Source organism: Daldinia caldariorum (genome assembly GCF_022478825.1).
Source record: "Daldinia caldariorum strain CBS 122874 unplaced genomic scaffold F4812scaffold_4, whole genome shotgun sequence".
Classification (NCBI taxonomy): Eukaryota; Fungi; Ascomycota; class Sordariomycetes; order Xylariales; family Hypoxylaceae; genus Daldinia; species Daldinia caldariorum.
In genome coordinates, this window is record NW_025953040.1 from 865797 (window position 1) to 889755 (window position 23959).

Genomic DNA, 23959 nt, shown 5'->3' on the forward strand with positions numbered 1-23959 from the left:
TTGTGAGTTGACCCATGATTCCAGACGAAATTATATAACCTGGCAGATTTTGGATGACAAGTGGTCCAACAACAACAACAACTTTTGATAGGCACCTAGAAAGATATCAGTATGAAGCTAATACCATTTGGTTTGTTATTAAGGTGTTATTCGGCATAAACATGTTTAAACGTATCACATCAGCTCTAGCGCTTTATGCGCTTGGGTTTTTAAATCACAAACTACCAACATCTGCGCCGCAGGCCCATATATAATAAAGCGATAGGGAGTCGCGAGCGTGAAGTGATGATTTCTAAATAGAGTCTTTCATCTTTCTCGCAAGTCATCAAGTCATCAAGTCATCATGGGCGGAGTTGCGTCTATACCGACGGATCCCTCCCGGAAAGTCCAAGTCATCTCGGCGGGATACTCGCGAACCGGGACCGTGTCTATGTCCATGGCCCTGGCGAAGCTAGTCGACGGTCCCGTACTCCACGGCGGGACACAGATCTTAACGCGCGACGATGGTAAAGTTCGATTCGATTACCTACCTGGTACCTAACCTACTATCAGCCACAACTACCTAACACTGGATCAGATTACTGTTCAACGTGGATTAAAGCGTACGAGGCTAGGGAAGCCGGCGATAAAGAGCAGACCTTGAAGCTTGTTCGAAAGGCAACGGCCGGGTTCGCCGCGACTGCAGATCTGCCACCGGCCGACTTCATTCCCGAAATGGTGGAGCTGTATCCCGAAGCGAAGGTCGTATTAGTCCGTAGAGATTCCGTGAAGTGGTGGAATAGCATAGCAACTTTAACCGGTCGGACTACGCCGTGGTGGCTTGGTATCGTAGTAGCCCCGTTTCCCGGATGGAGGTACATTCCGACTTTTGCAAGCGTGTACAGCCGGTCAACGTTGCGGCTTGCAGGTCTCGACGCGAATAATGCCAGCCCGACGGAACTCGTCGAGAAAGGTGGTCCTCGTAAGTCTCCCGTCCCTTTCTTACGCATCTGCTAATCAGGTATTCCCCGTCTGCAGACATTCTAGAAGCCCACCACAAGAAAGTTAGATCTGTCGTCCCTGAGGGACAGCTGTTGGAGATGGATTTAAACGAGGGCTGGGAACCTCTTTGCCGATTCTTAGGCGTACCGGTTCCCGATGAACCATTTCCTAGGGCGAACGACGGGCAAGCTGCGGATGCATACGCCACCAAGATTCTACTCAAGGTATTTCAAGTCTGGATTGGTATCTTTTCCGTCGCAGGACTGGGCATTTATTCTGCATCTCGTTTGTTAAGACGAGTGTCGTAATGCGTTTTATTAGCGGTCAGAAGATTATTAGAATAGACGTCCTTTCATACATACCATTCACAAGAGGCCCGGGATAGCAAGAGGCCAATCATACTAAGTTAACGAACAAATTTGATAGATATTTGGGTCTATAGAAATACATATCCCCTAGCATCATTGAGCGGACTGCCGGGTAGTCATACTAAGTTTCCGTACACTCTTAAATACCGGCTTATTAAGGGAATATGAAAAAGTAGAGACATCATTAATTTCAATCTCTCAGCATGAAATCAATTTATTATCACGGCATCCCGTACCATCGTACTTACGAGCTGATACCCTTAACCCGGAGGCGGGATAAGTGAAGGATCTCATGAAAGTCCCCGCGATTTGTAAGCCGCCAGGGTTCGTGTAGGAGCGCACGACGGAACAAGTGATGGATTCGTCGAGATAAGAGTTCCCCTTATGATAGCAACTGTTCTCATGCACCTAACAAATGTATACCCGCCGGGTCTCAGTACTGTCAACTTTGTAGAATCGTCGGGTTAATAGAATTAATTAGATTCCTGTGAAATTATTCCGAACACCACCAAAACCCCTGTGTAGTGTATTGCAGTGTAGAGTTGTCTATACGCGAATTCTCATAGGGGTTTCTATTCTTTCTACAAGGTAAGTATCTATTATATCTCTCCGAAATACACCTACCTCCGTAAACCACTCCTTTCGGTTGATGGATCAAGAAATGACGAGGTGGAAAATGTGCAAGTCAGAGGAATCTGTTCTGTTATAGGCAGTCCAGCTCCACAATGAGGTTGACACATTGAGCAAGCCCAACGGGTATAAAACAAGGTTTCCCATCATTTCTTCTCGTAAGTCACGATCATTCCAGCAGCATATCAAACCGCCTTCCAACCATATCACCATCAAGCCTTCTTAACTCAATCATCTATTCAGCATGTCTTCGCTCAAGCCAATAATTCTGTGGGGCAACAGCGCTCCCAACCCCGTGAAAATACAGATCATCCTCGAGGAGCTCAACATCCCTTACGAGGAGAAGACAGTCGACTTCTTGCAGGTGAAGCAAGAGCCCTACATCAGCGTCAACCCGAACGGGAGGGTCCCAGCAATCGAAGACCCGAATACCGGGGTTACTCTGTGGGAGGTAATGAAGTCCTTACTTTGATAATTTAATATCCACGCTATTAACTAACTACCTATGTTTACGTCTAGTCCGGTGCTATCATTGAATATCTCATCGACACTTACGACAAAGAGCACAAGTTGAGCTATGGTACCTCCCCTGAAAAGTACCTGATTCAACAATGGATCGCTTTCCAGATCTCAGGTAGGATCTTCGTAGTTCCTCCGTTACGTGCTCTAAGTTTTGCTGACATTCCAAACAGGACAGGGACCTTACTACGGCCAAGCCGTATGGTTCTCCACCCTCCACCCCGAGAAGATTCAGTCCGCAATTGATCGGTACGTCAAGGAGATCGAGCGCGTGCGCAGCGTCCTTGAGAAGCATCTATCCACGTCGCCATCTGGGTGGCTCGTCGGTGATAAAGTCACCGTGGCGGATATCGCCTGGGTCATGTGGGAGCATATTGCACTTGTGCTTCTGAAAATGCAGGGTATTGATCTGGAAGGGAAGTATCCGCATTATGAGGCTTGGTACAAGAAGTTATCAGAGAGGCCTGCTGTCCAGAAGGGCATAGCTATAAGGATGAAGCAGATGGCACAAATGGATGCTGTGAAGGCAGCAGATGCCGCTAAGAAGGAGTAAGGCATATAGAGTGCATATAAGCTCTCTAAGCTATCTCAAGTGGCGTTGGCTGTTAGTGATATAGAAGACCGGAATTCTTGCAAGTTTGAATAGAAACAAGTAGTTACAATAGATTTACTATGTATGGAGAAAAGATACAACAGCGGATATACTGAAGTCCCCATCTCAAGAAAAATTTTGACTCATGATATTCAGTCAAGCATAAGATGTAAATATCAACATTTACCTATAAGTGGTATCTAATAGGCATGAGAAGACGTATAGGGCGTGAGTATGTTGATAGATATCTAAGCCTCCTAACAGGCACCTACTCTAGGTACCTAAGGTATTGACTCACGGCATGTATGATGAGAATGTGGCTTATGAAGGAAACTCCAACGGTGTACAAAGACGACACTTAGTTTATTGATTTTCTTTACTGACCTACTACTAGTACTATCAACTTCAAGGAGCTTACCGGAAGTGACGATGTTAGTGATAGAGATGGTCGAAGTAAAAGAAAATAAAAAGAAATAAAAAAAGAAATCCGAACAACAAAGTAAACACTTCTGTAGACATATAGGATCACCAGGACTCGGCTCAAGTGTCCGCTTCTAACAACCTATTAGGAGCTAGAAATCAGACGCATATTAAACGCCTCCTAATTGTTGATAAGCGAGCAATATCCAAGGTCTTGCATTTATATCTTCAAAACCAGGAAGTTGTCAATCAACACAAAAGCGGTTAACAATCCGGGAGAGCCACATGGATATCAATCAGGGACCCAGAGCTATCGCATATGCACCTAAACTAGTGCTTTGGGCAAAAGTAGGAGGTAGGTAGTATTTTATCCACACCTATGGCAAAAGCGCCTGCATATATATCTTGGGATCAAACGGGTCACGTTCTACATATAGTCACATGCGAGAAGCATCTCGTATGTTTTTCGCTGGAGCACAATTGATCTTACGACTATCTTCAGAGGATATGGCCGTGCTTGAGATATTCCCTACCAAAACCCCCAAACTCCCGCATATCGCGAATTGAGAGTTCCCTCCTTTTTGGCTGCACATACCTTTCATTAAACCTTTTTATTGCCGTTTCTTGTACAATGGCGTTTTGTAAATATAGGAGGTACCTACCTAAAATTACCTAAGGTACCTAGTTATGTACCCTGTAATAATAATACATCAGAGCTGGCTTGCATGGCGAGAGGGTAGATAGGTAGAGCTGAACTAAGGCCATAGTCGTAATAATCCACCTCTTCTGTGAGTGCCTAATTCTATGAGCAAGTTTGGAGGAGGAATGTCCAAGGACCTTGGTTCTTTCACGTAAAAACGCTAGAGGGTCTCTCAAATTAATTCTTATGCTTTCATGTCTCTTCTCTACGCCTCTACCCTAGGAGGATCAGTCTTCCCTCCCGCTGCGGGAGGTGGCACGTCGCCTCCCGACCCACCCGCCTTCTGCTGGGCCTCCGCGGCCCTACGAGCCCTGTACTCGCGCATACGCTTCGCCTTCGCGGCGCGCTGCGCGTCGAGCGCCTCCTTGCGGCGAGCAATCTTGTCTTCCCGCTCGGCGCGCATCTCGAGCGCGATAGCCTTCGCCCGTCTGCGGCGGTGCTTCATGGCGACCCTCCTACTGCCGAGCTTGCGCTTCTCGGTGCGGATCAGCTTGCCGAGGCGCCAGCTCTCCTCGGCGTAGGCGTAGCTGCCGTCGTCCCTCAGCTTGAGGACGCGCTCGTCGCGGGGGTGGGGCTTCCGGCCGTAGCCCTGGCGCACTACCTGCGTCGGGATGCCGGAGGAGGAGATGGCGGGCTCGGGCTGCGGCGGAGGGATCGGGGTCGCGATCATGTTGAGCTTGCGCCTTCGCATCACGTGCGTTGGGTACGGGAGCTTGTCCTCTTTGTTGAACACGACCCCGATGTACTGCCGGTCCGGGTGCCGCGAGGGATCTCGGTAGTACTTGACGTAGCCCGTAGCCAGGGCGTATATGGTGTGGTCTCGGCCCATGCCGCAGTTCTCGCCTGGCCACCACTTTGTGCCGCGCTGCTTGTATATGATGTTTCCAGGAATCACGTAAGAGTCTGTGATTTGTAGGCGTTAGTTACGTTCTATTCTGGGTTTATAAGTAAGTGACAATTATGTCGCAAACATACCACCGCTCTTCTTCGCGCCCAACTTCTTCGGAATCGTGCTCGAGTCTCGTAACTTGTACGCTCCCTGGGCCTTGACCGTGGCATTTCTTCGACCTTCTACGGCCGCATTGTTGGCCGCTATCCTCAGCTGTCCGAACACGTCTCGTAGCTGTCGTATCGCAGTGGTACTACCAGGTGCCGTTCTCGATATTCCAGAAGCAGCCGCCACTATGGGCCGCTGCAATTGAGCGATCCTCATGACTTGCCGGACTGTCGTTGGACTGTCGTTTAGACCCGTTGTCGCTTCTTCTCGGCGAAGATTTGGAGATGCAAAAAGCTCGGGTCCACAAAATCTCGGGTCCCACGTTTCCCGTACCCATAAGATTTGGACTTAGTCAGCTGCCGATAAGAGCTGAGGAGGTTAGGTACCTGATACCTACCTCTTAAGCCGGACCGGACTGATAACGATAAGCAGTGGAAAGTTGCCAGCAATACCAAATCCGAAATACGTCAGGTAAATACCTATACCAATCTCTCCATCCTTTTGTGTTTATGTACCTCTTAATTCTATCGCAAGCGGAACTAAACACCAAAACCTCCCCCCAAAAAACCTCGAGCCAATCCCAAGCGTGAAAGATCCCTATACCAACTCCATCAATTAACTAAAAATGAAGCTCTTCCCCTCCCCCCTCCAAATCCTCCTCCTCGCCCTATTCTCCTCCCTCGCGCGCGCCCAATTCGGTTTCTTCGACCAGATGTTCGGCGGCGGCGGCGGCGGCGGTGGACAGCAGCAACAGCGCCAGCAGCCGCAGAACGTCCCCAGCGACTCGGCCATCTACCGCTCCAACTTCGACCGCATGCACTGCGATAACTACCTGTGCCCGGATACTCTAGGTAGGATTTCGTACCTCCCCTGCCCTCCCCCCCATTTAGCAACATTGGCCATATCTCGTAAATCGATCGATAAAAAACATACCTAATCCAAAAAAAAAAAAAAAAATGAATGATAAAAATAAAATAAAAATGAATGAATGGCTAATTGGCCCACCTGTCAAACAGCTTGCGTCCACTTCCCTCACCACTGTCCTTGCCCATGGCCTGCCCACGAGGACAAGTTCGAGACCGGCGAGGGCCACCGGATATGCGTGTCTAAGGGCGGTTTCAAACCCGGGGAGGCCGCAAGGAAAGTTGAGCTCGCCCGGAAGGGATTGCTATAAGTCAAACGGCCGTGCTTTAATAAATATGGTACTTTATATAATCGGTGGATTGTTTGTTTCTTGGAATACAACTCGGCGTCGTTCTAGTCCTTTTTAAATACGAAACCGCATTATCTGAGTAGAATGGTTAAACACTTCAGCACCCCTCTTGGTTAAGTTATATCCAATTTGACTTAGGCGACAGAATGAATAAGAATGAATGTTGTTTCATTGAGTTTGAGGTCTAACCCCGTGCAAGTAGAACACTTCTATAAATACAACTGTGATTCACCCGAAAATAACCATGTCTCCCTCCCAGCCCAATGGGTAGTATGTCGCTCGCCCCTCCAACACCGAAATTCATCTATTGTGCCTCTGGGAAGAAGAACAAATCAAGAGGCACTCCAGTCCACCTGGCCATTTAACTCCGTCCATCAATGCATGTCCTGTCATCGCACCCATAACCCCGTCGTTGTAATTTACTTGCTCTTCTCTCGTCATCAAAGTTGGCAGCGTTTCTCTTAAGAGAAGAGTGGTTTGTCCCGTATTCCTAGTCGCCAGCTCCGACAGCAGCGCCATTAATGGTAGGCATCGGGGGGACCTCTTCATCGTCCTCAAGCTCGTCGAGCGACTCCGGGTGGCCGAGGTACTTGGCGACGTCCTTCATCTCGTAGTGCTTCTTCCGCAACAACTCGAACTTGCGGTGCTTCTCTTTCTCTTCCGGGGTCAGGCCCGCGAGTTCATTTTCGGCATCATGTTCCGGTGTGGCATCCTCGTCGTTGACATGAACCTTGCTCTGCTTGCGCGCGGCTCCAAATTCGCTTTCGGGGATTTCCTCTTCCGGTTCTCCTAGCGACAGCCCGGGAATTTCTTCCTTTCGGGAATGCTCGCCATCAAACATCTCATCGTCGTCGTCATCTTCCGACGGCTCGTAGTGTCTAGCATACGGCGTCTTGGGCTCGGTAATTTTCATGGTAGACGTACGTTCCTGCTCGGTCAAGTAGAGGTTTGCTTCGTCCCATTTCAAGCGCTGATTGTTATCTAACACTTCTTGGTCTGGGCCGTGGGAAGGGGTGCGTGACGATTGGCGGCGCGAGCCCGGGGGACGGCTGGCAGCACTCGAAGAGCGACGATGTCCGGCATTTGTTTGGGTATTTATGATGGTGAGCTCCTTTTCAGACAAGTCCTTTTCCTTGATCGGAGATGTTGGGGGTGGCGATTTTTGAAATGAGTTCTTTAAAATGCCTACCAAGAGAAGAATCAATTAGTCCAAGGCCACGCTGACGGAGCAAGATGGGAAATCGTAGCATAAGGGATAGATGGAAACATATGACGTACCTCTAGGGCGCTTAATTTCGTGGTTCGGAATATGCATAGCTTTGGGGCTCAACTCCACGGTCGCCATTTTGGGACTGCAAGAAGAGGAAGTGTTGGTAAGTGTATTTAGGTAAGTTGAATGAATGTATGTAGAATGGGGAAGTTTTTGAAAAGTACGAAAGGATGGGAATAGAGGTAGGTAGTCAAGTATGCGACAGCTTTGGGGGGAGGAAAATATGGAGTAATGTGGATGGGAAAGAAGTAGGCGGAGGTAAGCGAAAACTACCTAGGTAGAGGTAGGAAGTTGGTAAGTGGAAGTGGTAAGAATAATAACGTTAGGAGGTAGGTAACTAGGGCTAAAAGAAGGATGGCGGGTTTGCGGATTGGCGGTTTAGGTTGGCAGGGATTTGTGGAGGTTAAAGTTGGAAAATACCTTAGGTACCTAGGTACCTAACCTAAAAAAATAAAATAAAAATAAAAAAAAGGTGGCAGACGGGACGCGGGGAAAAAGAAACTTGGGTCCCTGCAGTAGAAAACAGTGGATTTTTCTATTCCAACCTTTCCGTCCCTTCTGCTTGTGATATTTGATTTGATGTGATTTGATGCTTCGGTATGATTTGATATTTATTCGGGATTATGGCTGAGGGAGTATGTATTGTACAGTAGCGTTGTGCTGTAGTGCTGTGTTGTATTGTACGTGGTATGCTAGGGTACCTATGCTAGGGTATACTACGGGGTAATGCTGATGATCGTCCTGATGATAATGATGATGCTCTAGTATTTCACCGATGGGCTTGGGGTTCTGGACTTTGGAATCCAATGCGGGTAGATTTTCTTTTTTTTCTTCACTTACGGCTGGTAGGGCATGTGTTACCCGCTGTATGGTGTATGTGGATGTGTGGCTTTTTTTTTCCCTTATGATGGAGGGTGAGAGGAATGCAATAGCGTATTATCCTATTACCGTTTTGGCCTCTAGTTCCTGATGGTGTTGTCGCTACGTCGTGTGTCTATCTGTCTCACTTGGTGGAGATCTTGTGATTGAGAGGAAAGACGCGAATTGTCATATAAAAAAGAAAAAACTCGGGATGGGAAACGGAACTAGAAGGCTAAAAAATTTAAGGCGGGTTGTCGAGAAGGCACACAAGTTAGAGAGCAAGGTGATAAGGTGAGGATAATGTGGCGATTCGTTGCTCAAAACAATGAACTTGTTAGTTCAAGTCGCTAGTTCAAGTTGTTGTTGTAGTTAGTTAGGTACCTAGGTAGGTAGGTAGTGTCTGCTCAGGTTGCTCTAGTGAAATCGACCTCGGGAGGGGGGAACAAACACCTAAACGTGCTAAAACGTGCTAAACCTAATAACGCTATTGCTGTTGCTACTGTTGTCACTACTGCTGCAGGTGTTACAGCTTTGGGGTCAAGTCGTATCATTAGCCTTGTTTGATGCTTGCACAGAAGGTGCAGAATGGTACAGAAGATGGGTGGATATTTCCAGCATAGTCGGGGGGTCTTGTCTTGGTGGGGTCATAGGTACCTACCTAGGTACCTAAAGTAATCAGTATGAGCTGTACACAGCTACGTAACATGTACATATGTAGGTATGTATTTCATACCTTAGGTAAACAGCACGAGCCTCCCCCTGCAAAGAAGCTTATTAAGGCAATGATCATCCCATCATCTCACGAGAACCTTATGTCACGATTCCAATGTTTGAGTTCTCTGGTACGAGATTTTCCCTGCAAAAGCCTGCTAAAACCAAAGTATTCCACGTATCATAAAAATGTATCTGTACTTCTTACTCGGTAAAAGCTTACCTACATCCCGCCCCTGCGGCCAGGTACCTAACCCATTGTTCACTTTAAGGCTCGAGTTCCTTTCAGGTCCTTCCCGAAAACCCTTCGAAATGGTAAACCTGACATCATTTTTTTTTATTCTTTAAATTTTTTAAGGGGGTGGGCCTTGGTCTCCAAGTGACCTCATGATACTTCTGTCTTCCTGTTGTCCTTCGGTCGGCATTGCCAACCTATAACGGCGTTACCTAAGCTCATGATTTACTTCCCTTTATCCACTTTGTCGGACCCTCGTGCACGGCGTCACGGCGTCACAGCGTTGGGTCCCATTCCGACTTATCTCGAGTTTATTAGTATCAGATAAAATATATTTATTAAAGAAGCAAGCCCCTTAAATCTGTTACCCCCCCTTCAAATTATTGTCATGTCAACCACCAAACATCAAACATGCATTCATTGCCTATCGTCTAATATTGCGTCTTCTATATAGTTTGTGCACATCCTGTACGTTAGGTCCGTACAATACACCATGAAATGCGCCAATCTGTAAAATGCCTTACTTTCTTTCCATGCTCTCTCTCTCCCTCTACTTGCGACAAGGACCCTTTCTTATTGAGCCGGATGGACGGAAATCGATATCTCCCGAATTTTGCTCATCGACCCCTTAACGTGAATTTTACCAGCTCACCAGTTCGTTCCCTCTAATAAGATGTTTTTCTTCCTCTGCCGCTGTACACGCTCCGAACTCTCCCGTCACCCACCCAGGCAAGAAAAAAAATAACGATAATAATAGATTATATACCTATAAAAAAAAGTCAGGGTCCAAAGGGTGACTATCTATCTCTGCGCGTACTACATAATTAGCGCACCTTTCCCGTCCCTACCCCTGGACCATTTGACGCAGGGTAAGACTGATATATGCGTGCTTTTATATAGGGAACTAAGGTATAATATGTAGGTATCTTATGTATACCTATCTCTACCTCCCTTAGGTAGGTACCTAAAATAACGTGGCGGCACGCACGGGCAGAGGGCGATCGCAGAACGTCCGAGGACGAGTAGGAACAACGACCGCTAGCACATGCTTATCCGGGAATTTTTGAGGCTCGAGGGAAACAGGCATGCCTATCCAAGCGCTCCAATAGCTCTGCCGACGATGCAAGAACCAGACCCCTATCGTGCTCGAAATAGCTAGTAGTTTAGCGAGCCCAGCTTCAGAGCTACCTGATCCCAGCGGTAGGTAGTTCAGGGGTCCTTTTGTGTGCGTAGCACAGCAGCGAGATACGGCTGCAGTCCCGTTGGATTCGACCGACCGTGGGTAGGTAGGTAGGCCGGCCGCGCTGATATCGACCCGGAGATCTTATCTTCTGCCCACTATCTAGATGAGGGTATGGGCGACCCTGATGTCTTGGACCGTTGGCTCGTGTTTCCGGCTTTTGGTGAACCAGTTGCCGAACCCTGAGATATGAGACCTTGTAAGCCTTATACCGTAGCAGATACGACGCTGCCATTTAAATGTTGTTTACGAGATGGAAAATCCGTGCATTGCGCGCTACATCTCTCTATCTCTCTCTGTCCATGGGCCGATGGTGACTTGATAACATGGTTGGTCAATAGTGGCCAATGTTATAATATTCATCAGATTCCCGATGACCCCTATTTCATCCCTGGTACCTACGAGAGGTATTAATTGAATAATATGGTGAGTTAAGAAAAGCAGTGCTAAGTACCTTAGGTAGGTGGTATACCCATCTTTCAGCAATATCACTCCCTTAGTTTGTCTCCTAGCCCATGTAATCGTCGTTCTAATTCCGTTACCTAGATCTGCGTTGTTATATATCACATTTTACCACTCGGATCCTAGCACACATCTGCTGTCCAATCTAGCGACGGTGACACATGAGCAAGATGGACGGTGTTATCTCTGGCACGGTCGGTAAATGTATCCTCACATGCAATGTGGTGTACGGGCTGAAAGAGGCTGGAATAACTACCCTGCAGATAAGCGATTCGGCATTACCGACTCTTGCTAGGTGTTCGATTGATGGCTCTTCGCGTGCTGCAAATAAGATAATTCACATAGCCCTTCATAGAACTCGCGAATCCCGGAGCCAATCGTTCCTATCCCCGATGATCGAGACCCTCAAAGACATGACCTATATAAGAGAAGGGAACGGCCGTGGTAGCATCCATGGCTACATAATTACCAGTCATATGCACAGCTACAAGTCCCTGCATCAAGGAAAATATATTCGGCATAGCTACGCTGTCATTGTTGCGTGTTGTCCTCCTATAGTTGCTCTTCGTTATCCAGCAGCCTCACACCCATATCTTGTATAGGCCGGGGCAATATCAACCGATATGGTTTATACCAAGCGACAGGTCAACATACATTAGCCATTTTTCAGCGCTCTCTTCAACTCGCAAATGTATGCCTCATTGGGATAAAGAATCTGCCATGCAAAGCTTACTACAGCTTATCGGCATATGTTGATCCGTCAGATGATAGGTCTTTGCAACAAGTATGGTAAACATAAAGGTTACCAGGACCTGACAATTTTACATACGCAAAATACGACGACGTTGATGAGATTATGTTAACACGTAGTTGACAATGCACCAAGCAAATATGTCTACGGAAAAGCCAAACCACTGGGCGACGATGAGGAAAGACACAGTGCTTCTAACGTTACAGTCTGCCGAGTTTATCCCGTTGTATCTGATTGTAGACGAGTATGCAAGCCTGTTGCAGTACCTATAGCACACCACTACCCAAATCCGAAAGCGGAGTTAATCATCGCCATCAATTTCGTCACTAGCTCTCTTCTTCTTGGTCTCCCTCTTCTTCGGGCGGAGCCATTCCTCCATACCAAGGGGCCAGTATACCCGGTTATTAGGGCCGCCCATCCCAAGGTCCGATTCCGGTATCTCGGGAGGCGGCTTGACTTCCTGCTCCGCGTTTTCTTCAGCTTCGATATCTGCGTCTGCATCTTTCTTGGCCTTGCGCTTTTTCTTCTTCGGCAGCTTTGGTGGCGGTCTATTTTCGTCCGCGCGCTCGTACGGGATAACGTCGTTGAATCGGTCCCATCCGGGCAGTTTAAAAGTTCGCATGAGATCAAATACGGCTTGCTCTTTATCTTTCGCCTCGATCATGAGATCCATAGTATTAGGACACGGCGGAAGAGTTAGAACACGAGGGCGATGCTTTCGCCGCTGGCGAGGAGTGATAGCCTCGGAGCAAGGCTCGCTATAATGCATTTTTTGTGTAATCCTTTTCCGATCCCAAGTTGATTTTATCCTTGGGTAAAGTTCCATAATATCTTTTGTGCCTTCGCGGATTTGATCTTTGTCAAACATGATGTTATGATGATGAAAGTCCAAAACAAGTGGAATATTTAATTCCTCACATATCGGGAGTAGATCATGTACAGTCCAAGATACGTCGTCATTCTCCAGTACCAACCTAGCTTTGACACCCTCCGAGAGTTTGGCATAACTTTTCCTGAACCGATCGAGGGTAGCCTCCTTATCACCGAACACGCCTCCCATATGCAAAACCATGATGGCGTCCCTATTGAGCTGCTTGGGCAAGCGCAAAAGCGTAAGCATCTCGTCATGATATTCAAGATCGCGCATCGCGTTTCGAACAACTTCTGCCCGAGGTGATCCAAGTTGTGTATACTTCAAACGAGTTAGCAGTAACAACTTGGGCATCGGCTAGTTCAATATACCTGTCCAGGATGGGTGGTGAGTCGATGGCCTAGCTCGGACGCGACTCTTCCAGCCTCGGCAAGCACTTCTGAAGCAAACGGTGCCAGCTTATAGCCATACAATTCATGACTGGCGAAAGGGAACATCTCCGAACTTAAGCGCATGAATTTGATACCATACTTATCGTTCCAGAGGATCATCTTTACGATATCACGCGCGTTGGCAAGGCCAAGCGCTTGTACATATTTCTGGCCCCTGGCTACGTTAGCCGGCTTATCTTTGTCCGGTCTATTCTTGGTTGGGTGTTCTGGTTGGGACGGATCTTGAAGAGGATGGCGATGATCAAGAATGGAAGATATCCGACAGGTTCTTGAACTGAATACGGGTGGGTTCGAAAGTCGTAAATATGTATTGAGACAGGCCTGACTATTGTTAGAGATCGCATGCTACGCTATTACATACACCTAATCATGATGCTCAGGGGGATTCACATAACCCAATCGACCTTTCCAGGGCAATGGTAGATAGTCACTGTTGACTGGAGGAGGTCTGGAGCCTTCCTGTTTCAAGGTATTGACGTCGACCTCCTCTTCGGGTTGATCACCTCCTTCCTCCCTATCGCCCGGTTCACCGTCTGGGTAAGCCTCACTTCCCTTGTAAATAGCAGCATCCCGGTTTTTTGCTGCAGTTTTTGGCTTGGGTCGTTGCTTGTCTTTAATCCGACCCCCCTCTTCGAATTCCGCCGGGATAGAGTCATGAGCATCGTTATCGTAATTCGATAAAAAAGCTAAATCTGGTTCTTCTTTCTTAGAGTCAATTGTAATGGAACTTCTGTCAATTTCCAACTTCTGCCTCTTGACATCATCGCGGAAGGAATTCTCCATTTCACGAAGGTTATCGATGGCCCCTCTAACATCTCCTATAATATCTGGCTTTGGCAGTCCTTTCTTTTTTGATCGAGTGGACGCCAAAAGCGAATTTCCCCCGTCAGTTAGCTTACCACCAGGCTGAGATACATCGTTTTGCTTTTTGCCAATACGCTCTGACCTTCTGGGGTTGGCATCAGACTGGTCCTGTTGAGCATCTTGGTCTGGTCGTTCTTGTTGTAGAACAACGGTGGATCTATTTCTTTTAGGTACCATCATAACGGAAATGTTAAGATAGTCTAGGGAGCATATGTGTATGCGATGTGCGTGATGTATAATCAGCGTGATGTGGCTGAGAACACGTTTAGTTTCAGCTCTGGAGCAGCGAATCAGATACGGAAAGACGGACATTCAGAGGTTAGATGGTGGGTAGGAAAGGATATTAGTACTACCATGTGAAGTGCTATGACTTTGGCTTGGAAGTCTGTTAAGGCAGGGTAGGAATGAGAAGTTTGGCTCAGGGTATTCATGAATGATAAGAAAATTAATATGGATGAGATCATCTGTTATACGCTATGAAAGAAGCAAGCTGAGCGGTCCAGAAGCGTCAAATGTCATTTCCCCCATTGTTGAGCATATCAGCACGGATCAACATGACTTTTAAATGGATGGCTACGCTAGGTTGGCTGGTTGGTCCATGCTGTCCAGTGTTGAAAACAGTGAAGTAATGGAGTAGATATGAGAGATCGGATACGCGTCATGGGCTTGAGTCTAGCTATGATACACGAGCCGGGACGAGGCGCAAAGTTGCAAGGGAGAAAGCTTTTGGGAAGCCTTTGGGGAAGCTTTGCTCCATTTTGGCCACTTCTCGAATTTGATGATGATTCTTGGTTGTTCTTGGCTATGTTCGTGTTGCGGCAGCGGGCCGGACCCTCTCTAACGAATTGTATCTTATCTGAGATTACCGTTAAAAAAATTGAGAATCCAACACAGAGGAATGGAGATCAATTCCGATCTTGGTACACCTTGGGATGCGTTGGGGCAACGTTGGAGCATATTAGATGTGAGGTCATGTATTCCGTAAATTCGAGAGATGACCCGATGAAATCATCTTAGCGCCGATCGAGTAAATGCTCCGGGTGCGCGCCTATGTTGCTGGTTACGTGATAGGTACCTATGATTACCTAAATGATAGCTTAGAATTATGTACGATAAAATAATGTCGCAAAGAAATATGCGAAAATACCTATTATGAAAATAGGTATTTTATAGAAAGATCATAGTTGTACCTATTTATTTTAGTCTGTTTTAAAAGAGAGTTGCTAAGCGCGTACCTTAAACGAAGAAGTTCAAATGCTTGATCATTTGCCTATCGATAAATGGACCAAATTCAGTTGTCTTTAATAGATTGATGTACAAATTACCTAGGTAACCTCATTACCAATACCCATTCCATAGGTACCTTGGTACCTAGGCCCCATTTGATCTCTATTATCAACTTCTCGACATCAATGCCAAACGCGGCTAATCGTCCGAATCATCTAAGATCGATTCTAAACGACCGCAGACTTCTTTTTTCCCCTTCTTCTTGAAGTCATCATATCCTCCCCACTACATACCTAGGTACCTAACCTATCGCCTTAATGCCCGCCTAAGGTAGTTCTTATCCGTCATAGGATCTCTCATTCTTCCTTAACAGATACCTAAAGAAGTGCTGAACACCCAATCAATACCACGGTAAGAAAATAATATATCCACCTAGGTAGGCACCTAGGTAACTATTCGGACTTACTACCACACTACGGCAACTGGCATTAAAGCTGCCATGCGATAGTCCTCTGCCTCTGCCTCCTCCTCCTCCTGGTAATATGTAACCCGGCAGACCGGACATCGGTACTCCTTTCGCAGAAACCACTTGGCCAGGCATTTGGCGTGGAAAATGTGTCTGCATCTTTTCATCTTCAGTACTTCGTCGTGACTTGGTTTTGTGGGCGGGCCCTTCTCCACAGCTCCGTCCGAAGCCACTGTGATGATCGTAGGCGATCTCGACATACCGTTTCCCGTCTCTAGATCTGCTTCATGGTCGGCTGCCGATGTAGATGGGCGAGCGCTGTTAGGGTAGAGATACGCTAGGCATATAGGACTGTCCGCGGGATTAGATTTACGATACCAGCGCAAGAAGAGTTTCGGGAACAGCCTGACCATTCAGCATCCTCCAACTCCGTCAGGGAATTGCGCGCCGGTCTCTTGTCAGTGGCACTCTCTAGTTGTATCAGTGCGCTCTCGATCGAAATCGGCAGGCCAGGCTCCGAGTTTCCCTTATTCCTAGCCCATAGACGAGCTAATCTTCCTCGCAGGTCGAGCCATCTTGTGCACCTATTAGAAAAGCTTGTCAACATCCTTCAGCGCGCACAGGGTCGGGAATATAGTAAGATAGGTATGAGAGTCGTAACTTACAGCACTAGGACGACAATCAGCCCTAAAAAGGCGAGGATGAACACGACTATGGATTTCCAGGTAATCTCCATCTCTTGCCGCTTACAGATATGGGTCAAAGTTAGGTATGAATTTGAGTGACACAGCGGGAGTGGCAGTAAATGTCGAGATGTTTCGAGCGGGGCTGCACATTCCACAGCTCGGCGAGTACAGAAACCTAACCCGCCTTCAAGCTGTAAAGTTTCGGCAGCCGTCGTCGAATGTCTTAAAAAAGGTTCTCGTCCGAATGGTGCATATACTCCTCCATATGCTGAAGCATAGCCTTAGCTACCTGGCAGTCAACGCCCATACAGCTTATTACACGCGTTAGCCTCGAATGACAAAATATAAGGTCTAGGCTGCTTATCCCTTACATGTTCGGCTGCCTAGATTTGTGAATATTAATAGTCGGTTCGCAAGATAGTTCTAGGACACTAGAATTTACGCAAGATATGTAATTAGAAGTAATTAGAGCGACCGCTGAGATTGGGGGCTGAAGCATCTGGCGAAAGCCGGGGCCATGAAATGGTACCTACCAGGTGAGAGGCGCAATAGCAAACATACCGGAATCTATAAGGCTTTGATATGCTAAATTGAGGTCCCCGAACCCCTTTCTCGCATGCAGCGTTGGAAAATGGAAAATAGATCACCGTGAGGTCTTCATCTAACATCTACCTAAAGCTAGGTACCTAGCCACTATGTTAGATTATCTACACACTCCATTCTCTAACCTTTCCCGACCCAAGTACTACCTTATTTGACACCTTATTTGCTAACCTTGTCCCTGTATACTTGCGCCTAGCTAACAGGACGAAGTCAGCTACATGATAGGACGGCCCCCCATCGGCCTGCATCTAACAGAAATAGCTAGGATCTCTTTGTGGCCAATGCCCTTTTCATTTGTTTTCTGCACTGCCTAAACATCAGCACATCAGGCTATCGGGCGGGCACACGTGGTTAGGCTTCGGCGGGGGGGGATCGAAACAGATTAACGTTTCTTCGCAGAACGCTGTGTTTCCTTCACCTGGTTCTTTGCCTTTTCGCATATGGTTCGGCTTCCGGGTCTGCCTCCGATTTAACCTTAAGAAGCTTTTCTTGCGCGAAGTCGATAGCTTCCTGTAATAAGACCTTCTCGCCCCATCGCACGGTCACAGCCATCCTCTGCCGACCCGAAATCTTATTATTGGACAACAAATCCAAATCGTATACTTGACTTGTAGGATATTGGGCCAGCCGCAGTTCAAGAGCACGACGTATAACCGACAATGTGATTTCGTCTCGTATCGACTTGCTGGGAATGCTAGCTGGGCTACTCTTCCTAATCGCTTTGAGTAACGTATGAAGCTGATCTACCAGATCAGAAGGAAGCTCTTTAAAGGCTGGTTCGTCCTGAAATTCGCCATTGGAGTTCGGCTCTCCCGAATCTCGTTCGATGACAAAAGCATCTTCAATCTCCTCCAAATCTAATTCATTGACCTGCAAACAGTTAGCACCTTGAAAATTAGCAGATACGGGCTTTATCGCTTACCGCTTTACCCCAGACAGCTTCGTCTAGCCTGAGCGTATCCTTGAGTACAGATAATACCAGGTCCCAAGAGATTTCTGTCACGTCATATCTGGCGTGTTTTCTCGTCACGTACCCATAACGTCTTAACAGGTCGCCATTCCCTAGAGGTCCATAATAGTTAAGGACTTCAGATCCGGCAGGAATTGGTCGCAGGGTAGTGACAGTCAAGCTGTCTTCGCCATGATTAACATGAGCCTGTTAACTATATCAGCACTCGTTCATAAGGCATGATCTATTGGGGTGGGCGTGAGGTGTGCTTACGTTGAATTCGGCATCTGCGTTTAGGATATCAGCCATTGGTACCATGCCCATCATAAGGGTACCTTCTTTATCCTCAACCCATTCGTCATCATTCTCAGGCTCTTCGTCATCATTTTCTAGGTCGAAGGCGTACGCCATTATGGCACTACCCATACGATGAGCGAGGAGCATCAATTGATCCTCGCTAAGCTTCTCAGATCCTTCCGGATAGAACACATTGGCATGCTCATTGATTATCGGTATTACTCGAGTGCGAAACATGCCGTCAGCTTCATCTTTGCCGATCTTGGAGACAATTGAGCTTGCTTGCAGCTCGCTCAGCTCCTGGTCAGACCACCACATCAACGTCTCAAACTGGGTAGGAAGCACATCAAAATAGGGCTTCCATCGAGATCTGTCGCCTTGAAGGTACTCATATATCATAATAAGAATAAGTGAGACCCAGTTATCGGGAGGACCGCTAGTCTCACTCCCATCTTCGTCGGCCTCATTATCTGTATCCTCTAAGCCCGTGGTCTCAAAAACTTGGGGTATGCGTTTAGGGAGGTCAGAAGTTTCCGTATTGATGATTGCTGATCTGGGAATGGAGAATAGCACGGTATCTTCAGGGATGTCGGCAGTAGTAACTAAAGCAAAAGGCCATGGGTTAGCGATTTCGGAATATTCGCTTAAGTGCAAAAAAAATGCACACTGTTGGATTCTGCTTTGGGGTCGCACCAATTCCTCTCCCGGTGCCGTTTGCGCGTAGATCTTGGATCTGGATGTTAGGATGAAAAGTTGCGCCGGGCCAGGCCTTGAACCAGTCCAAAAACGTTGCGGATTTCGCATCAAAAGCTGGGTCCGACATATTTCTTCGTACTGCCTAGATCTCTGATCAAATAAATTGGTTTTTAGATCCTGATGATGAAATATCTAGTATGTCGCAAACTGTGTAAGTAAGATAGATGGGTGGTAAATTCAACCAAGTTCTGTTTTCATAGGATCGGAGATTATTCGGGAATGACGACTTTACTGCGAACAAAGCGAAGCTAGAAAAGTTATAGTCAGTTACCGGATAGTTGAAAGCAACAAACAATATTCATCTACGAAGGTTTTTATATGGTAAGAGCTGTGTATTACATACCATCTTCTGCGACTATATATATTATATATGCGTCTAACACCAGCCGGGAGCACTAAATTAATGTGCAGAGCTACTGCTTTAAATAAATTTTAAATTTATTAGACTTGTGCCATATGTTCCTTTCTTTTTCTTTTTTTTCTCCTTCCCCCAGTTATGTCTAAATTTAGTAAAGCTGTAAGACATCCTAATCGCCTCTTCTAGCAGTACCTTATCGCCGAGCTGACGGGACCTTCGAGGGTCCACCGAATTGACGAATCAACTTGTGGACTTTACAATTTTTTTTTTTTTTTTTTTTTTTTTTTTTTTTTGCTTCTATGTTTCTTTTTACAGCTTGTTTTAGACCACGTACTTTACTAAGAGAGATATGAACGGGCATTGGGCACTCACCGCTTTCTCCACTGCAGTAGTTCCGATTATGTACACCACCGATAGCCCACGGCGTCCTCTATCGGCCTTAGTTTTGCGCTATTTATTACTGTTCTAATATATCATGCAGCGTGTAAGTGTTTCTAAAATCGGGTTTGACATATGAAGCCAGTCCATTTTTAAACCTCAGCAGTATGCGGTATTTGGGAAATACTGAAGCTAGAATTATAACACTATCTGGGAGGTAGGTACCTCTCCTCTCATCTTTCCATTAAGCTTCAACTAACTTACATGATCTTTTCTATTGCCTGCTTTCTCTTATGCATTTCATCCTCCCACTTCCTTATTCAGTAACTATACAACGCTATATCACGACTTTTGAGGAATCTATACTCTACCAATAGAGCAAACAGTTTAAGAACAGCAATTCACAATCCAAACTCCCATTCACATGAGCTCGCTCATACTTATAGGGAAACATATTGCTCGCATAAGTTCAGTTAGATTTATAAATTCCATTAGTGAATTGTTCTACCTATAGAGCAATATCCGCAGATTACTGGTTACTAAAGAATTGGCTATATTCATCTGTATTCCGTGATTAAAATAGAAGAAAAAAAAGTCTCATATTTGACACTTGTAGCTCATATTCAACTCTACAACTGACTGAAGTACCTAGGTAGGTAGTTTGAGTATCTCCTCGATGGGTCGGGATCACCACTGAAGTAAAATCAGAGAGGTTAAGCTTGGTCGTAGTCATCCGCTTCTCAAACGGGCCTGCAAAAAATTTATAATTATTGGACTTCATGCTTCCCCTTCTGGCTACCTGGCATCTACCTATCCGCTAGGCCCCATCCGTCGAACCAGCAGCTTTCGCACCCTCCTCCGCTCCCTCCCCCTCTCCATCATCCCCCATCCTTACATCTTGCGCGCCCTTCTCCAGCCCTCCTTCTTTCGCATTATCGCCCTCGAGATCCTTGCTCTGCGAGAGGAAGTAGTCCACGACGTGCATGTGGCTGTTGAACGCCGCGAGGTCCAGGGGGATCTGGTCCTTGTCGTTGGCCGCGGTAGGCGACGCCCCGCGCGATAGCAGCAGCTTGACGACGTCTAGGTGGCCGCCGAGACACGCCCAGTGTAGAGCTGTGTTTCCGAATGCGTTCTGTACGTTGATGTAAGGTACCTCTGCTTCTGTGCTGGGAGACGGCGAAGCAGCTTCGTCTGAAGATGGTGCAGCAGCAGCTGCTGCTGCCGCTTCTTTTGACGCCTTGGAAGGAGCAGGGAAATGCGACAGTATCAAAGTGACAGTTTCTAATATGATGTTAATAAAAATTCCCTTAATATAGCTACGATGGTATAGTTGGTGATGTTGAGATGTTAAAATGCATAGCTGATTAGGTTAGGTAGGTACTTACTCGCATGACCATTTGCTGCCGCCATATGCAAGCAGGTTGCTTTGCCGTCATCCCTGGCCGCCGCTATGATATCGGCCCGTGTGGCACCCTCCCGATCAGCAAGTTCCTGGACCATCCCCGTGAGCTCCGCATCATCGCCGGTGCGGGCTAAGTAGACGAGGTCGTCAATCTCATCTTCCGATAACTTAGGTGCCATTTTTGCCCCCCTTTAATATTTTCCTTCGTCGTAAATAATCGAATATTGAAATCTCAATCTGGTTCTCTCTTTCTGGTCCGTGCTTTTTGAATGGATGATGAGCGAAGTGAAAAATTTTAGTTGCTCCGACAGCAACGTTTCTGTACACTCTTATCGGACAACTTTGGCACAAACTCCAAATAGTTTTAATTTTCCGCTTAGAGAAAGCAGCACTGGCTTTTTAAATTTAAGTTGGTTGGAATTTCAAGAATCGGGTGAATTTCTAGCGGCAATGTCTTTTCGCGATAGCGTTCAGTTGGGCCTTTGCCTTCAATTGGATTTTCTGGTCACGTGACGCCCTAAAACCTGACGATGCAAGCTATACCCCCTATTCCCCTATACCACATAAGCCTCTATTTTACATATTTCAGGTAGCATTTCATTCAGAAATGATAATTCGAGAGCTTATCGTCCAACCAGCCCGCCATGTCGCCAGACTCATCGACTGCTTGGATCTCAGCCTTGATATTCAGCATAAGCATTAGCTGCAATTCGTGCACCAAATCCGGCTCACCAACACTTCCAATAGGTTGGCTTTCTAGCCTTCGTAAAATACCAATAGCTTTCCTCCGGTCTGAAGTACTCAGATGAGTAGTAACTTCAATCGGAATCGCGGAAAGAGAATCACCAGGTGGTGAATGTGGCGAGGTGGATGGGGACGGATCATAACCATACTCAGAACTGACATCGTCAGACGAGCTGGCATTTGGCATAGAATGGTAGCGGGTATGGCCTAGGATGTCAGTACTTGTCGGCCCCAGCCATAGAATCCCTGGGATTGTGATGCTTTCCTCATGGCTAAGCCCCGGGCTGCTGCACTTGTAGGTGAGCATAATTGCAATGCCGCTGGGGTCGTAGTCGACCAGCGCGTAGATAGGTATTTGCGGGAAGGCTGAATGTAGAATATGGAGAAATTGTCGTGTGACTAGGTCTGGAAACCCTTTTGCCTGAGGATAGCAATGAGCAATATAATATAAAACACTTTCTTATGGATATGGTGCCTCACTGTAACAAGAACGCCTACACCGGCATCACATAAGCCATAATATCCAGACGCGGCTAGTCCCCGAAAGGTGGCCTAGAAGAGTTGTCAGAGAGGCTATCGAATATATAGACAAGGAGACTTACCTCTTTTTCGATGACTAGAATCCATTTTGTTTCACCAATATCGACCCGACGAATGGCTTCGGCATGAGGAATTAAGGAACCCTGGTGTTATTTATTAGCTACCCCTTAACGGTTCTACTAGTAGTCACTTAGATCCTCACATTTTCGTCAGAGCTGCAGTCGATGACGGAGTGGTTCTTCAAGGTAATGATGACACTTCCTGCAATCAGGCCTTTGTATGCAGCAACCTACATTGATACTCAACCTCAGTTCTTTCTTACACATACTTCGCTTGAAGGATTAGGGGCATACAATGTTCAACGCATCTCTACCGACTCCGAAAGTAAAAGCGATATCATCGACTAGGCTATCAACGTATTGCTGACTGCCGAAAAGATCTGGATTCTGATAGTATATGTTTCTAGGGTCATTTAGTATCTAATTTGTCTAATACATCCAATCTTCCCGTAGGTCGGGAAATAGTAGCAATGAAGCGAACTGACCTTTTCGTAATAACGTGGCCAGAGTTGAGTGCCTCGTAGCATAAATGGAGAACCAACAAGACACACGCTAGGAATACAAGTTAACGTTGCGTTGTGTACCTACCTTACCTTATAAAAGTCAAGTGAAAGGCCCCTTCCCTGAAAATGAACTCACTAAATCTTTTTACTTCCGTTCCCGTGCTAGCTGGAAATCGGAGGAGGCTCTCGTTACCTGACCGACGGCTACGGAGAGGAATATCAAGGACACGATTTTCGCTAAGTGCATCAATAATTTCTCCAAGGATATCCTCAATCTTAGCTTTGACAGTTCTGGCCTGTGCATGTCGTGTAGCATCTCCATTAAAAACCACGACGCTATTTGATTGCCTCTCCATTGTTATGGAAGTTGTAAATGAGAATAAGTTTCTCCTGCATCTTTTTTAATATTTACCTGGTACGGACGAATTGCGCCTGAGTATGTCAGCAATCATATCTTGAGGAAGTCGCTGCTCCTGCTGCTGGTACCTCTTACATAAGGCCTAAGCCTATGATTCTTGGCACTTTGCACTAACGTTGGTGCAGCGCATCACGGGTAGAAAACGGGTGGCTGCGTCTATTATGCGCAAACGCGAACCTTCTGCAGTGCAACTTTAACAGGTTTAGCGTCATTGCCGCTCTTTCTCCTTTTCATCTCCTGTGGAAATTATGCTGAAGTATCCGAATTATTCATACTACATAAGAATCATCCTCGAATCATAGCAAAATTGAACACGAGTACGTATACACAAAATTGGCGATAGCCGTGTTCAAGTACCTTACAGCCAACAGTTTATACCGTAGTACGTTCTCTAATATTGTGCACTTTGGGAAGATATAATAAAACGTAGCACAGA

General features: G+C 46.5%; 10 protein-coding genes across 10 annotated transcripts; 3 read left to right on the forward strand and 7 right to left on the reverse strand.

Moving 5' to 3' along the window:
* Positions 1-219: 219 nt before the first annotated feature.
* Positions 220-1366, forward strand: F4812DRAFT_305184 (uncharacterized protein). The gene is made up of 3 exons (XM_047931265.1): positions 220-506; positions 578-961; positions 1018-1366. The coding sequence occupies exons 1-3, from the start codon at positions 344-346 to the stop codon at positions 1287-1289; spliced, it is 819 nt and encodes a 272-aa protein (XP_047792178.1). The 5' UTR covers positions 220-343; the 3' UTR covers positions 1290-1366.
* A 691-nt stretch (positions 1367-2057) lies between these two features.
* F4812DRAFT_420588 (glutathione S-transferase) lies at positions 2058-3196 on the forward strand. Its single transcript, XM_047933468.1, has 4 exons — positions 2058-2137; positions 2223-2430; positions 2499-2613; positions 2672-3196. Exons 2-4 carry the CDS (start codon positions 2224-2226, stop codon positions 3049-3051), a joined length of 702 nt encoding a protein of 233 aa, XP_047792179.1. The 5' UTR covers positions 2058-2137; position 2223; the 3' UTR covers positions 3052-3196.
* A 1067-nt stretch (positions 3197-4263) lies between these two features.
* F4812DRAFT_305214 (ribosomal L27 protein-domain-containing protein) lies at positions 4264-5620 on the reverse strand. The gene is made up of 2 exons (XM_047931267.1): positions 5186-5620; positions 4264-5113 (listed from the first exon to the last, which is right to left on the reverse strand). The coding sequence occupies exons 1-2, from the start codon at positions 5421-5423 to the stop codon at positions 4416-4418; spliced, it is 936 nt and encodes a 311-aa protein (XP_047792180.1). The 5' UTR covers positions 5424-5620; the 3' UTR covers positions 4264-4415.
* Positions 5497-6595, forward strand: F4812DRAFT_420592 (uncharacterized protein). The gene is made up of 2 exons (XM_047933469.1): positions 5497-6058; positions 6224-6595. Exons 1-2 carry the CDS (start codon positions 5833-5835, stop codon positions 6379-6381), a joined length of 384 nt encoding a protein of 127 aa, XP_047792181.1. The 5' UTR covers positions 5497-5832; the 3' UTR covers positions 6382-6595.
* A 99-nt stretch (positions 6596-6694) lies between these two features.
* Positions 6695-8115, reverse strand: F4812DRAFT_305212 (uncharacterized protein). Its single transcript, XM_047931266.1, has 2 exons — positions 7699-8115; positions 6695-7605 (listed from the first exon to the last, which is right to left on the reverse strand). Exons 1-2 carry the CDS (start codon positions 7763-7765, stop codon positions 6911-6913), a joined length of 762 nt encoding a protein of 253 aa, XP_047792182.1. The 5' UTR covers positions 7766-8115; the 3' UTR covers positions 6695-6910.
* A 3911-nt stretch (positions 8116-12026) lies between these two features.
* On the reverse strand, positions 12027-14583 carry F4812DRAFT_305540 (UV-endonuclease UvdE). Its single transcript, XM_047931268.1, has 4 exons — positions 14488-14583; positions 13664-14414; positions 13193-13594; positions 12027-13142 (listed from the first exon to the last, which is right to left on the reverse strand). Exons 2-4 carry the CDS (start codon positions 14315-14317, stop codon positions 12252-12254), a joined length of 1947 nt encoding a protein of 648 aa, XP_047792183.1. The 5' UTR covers positions 14318-14414; positions 14488-14583; the 3' UTR covers positions 12027-12251.
* Positions 14584-15322: 739 nt separating this feature from the next.
* On the reverse strand, positions 15323-16910 carry F4812DRAFT_420632 (uncharacterized protein). Its single transcript, XM_047933470.1, has 5 exons — positions 16774-16910; positions 16496-16738; positions 16241-16414; positions 15831-16181; positions 15323-15752 (listed from the first exon to the last, which is right to left on the reverse strand). The coding sequence occupies exons 1-5, from the start codon at positions 16821-16823 to the stop codon at positions 15731-15733; spliced, it is 840 nt and encodes a 279-aa protein (XP_047792184.1). The 5' UTR covers positions 16824-16910; the 3' UTR covers positions 15323-15730.
* A 623-nt stretch (positions 16911-17533) lies between these two features.
* On the reverse strand, positions 17534-19188 carry F4812DRAFT_457272 (SET domain-containing protein; the record flags this gene model as incomplete). The annotated part of the gene is made up of 4 exons (XM_047937145.1): positions 17534-17989; positions 18042-18275; positions 18342-18967; positions 19059-19188. The coding sequence occupies 4 exons, from the start codon at positions 19186-19188 to the stop codon at positions 17534-17536; spliced, it is 1446 nt and encodes a 481-aa protein (XP_047792185.1).
* A 1230-nt stretch (positions 19189-20418) lies between these two features.
* On the reverse strand, positions 20419-21649 carry F4812DRAFT_305557 (ankyrin). The gene is made up of 2 exons (XM_047931269.1): positions 21243-21649; positions 20419-21138 (listed from the first exon to the last, which is right to left on the reverse strand). The coding sequence occupies exons 1-2, from the start codon at positions 21436-21438 to the stop codon at positions 20675-20677; spliced, it is 660 nt and encodes a 219-aa protein (XP_047792186.1). The 5' UTR covers positions 21439-21649; the 3' UTR covers positions 20419-20674.
* F4812DRAFT_305563 (DNA topoisomerase IV, alpha subunit) lies at positions 21650-23586 on the reverse strand. Its single transcript, XM_047931270.1, has 7 exons — positions 23242-23586; positions 23088-23154; positions 22897-23005; positions 22746-22832; positions 22606-22686; positions 22484-22555; positions 21650-22424 (listed from the first exon to the last, which is right to left on the reverse strand). Exons 1-7 carry the CDS (start codon positions 23459-23461, stop codon positions 21861-21863), a joined length of 1200 nt encoding a protein of 399 aa, XP_047792187.1. The 5' UTR covers positions 23462-23586; the 3' UTR covers positions 21650-21860.
* Positions 23587-23959: the final 373 nt, after the last annotated feature.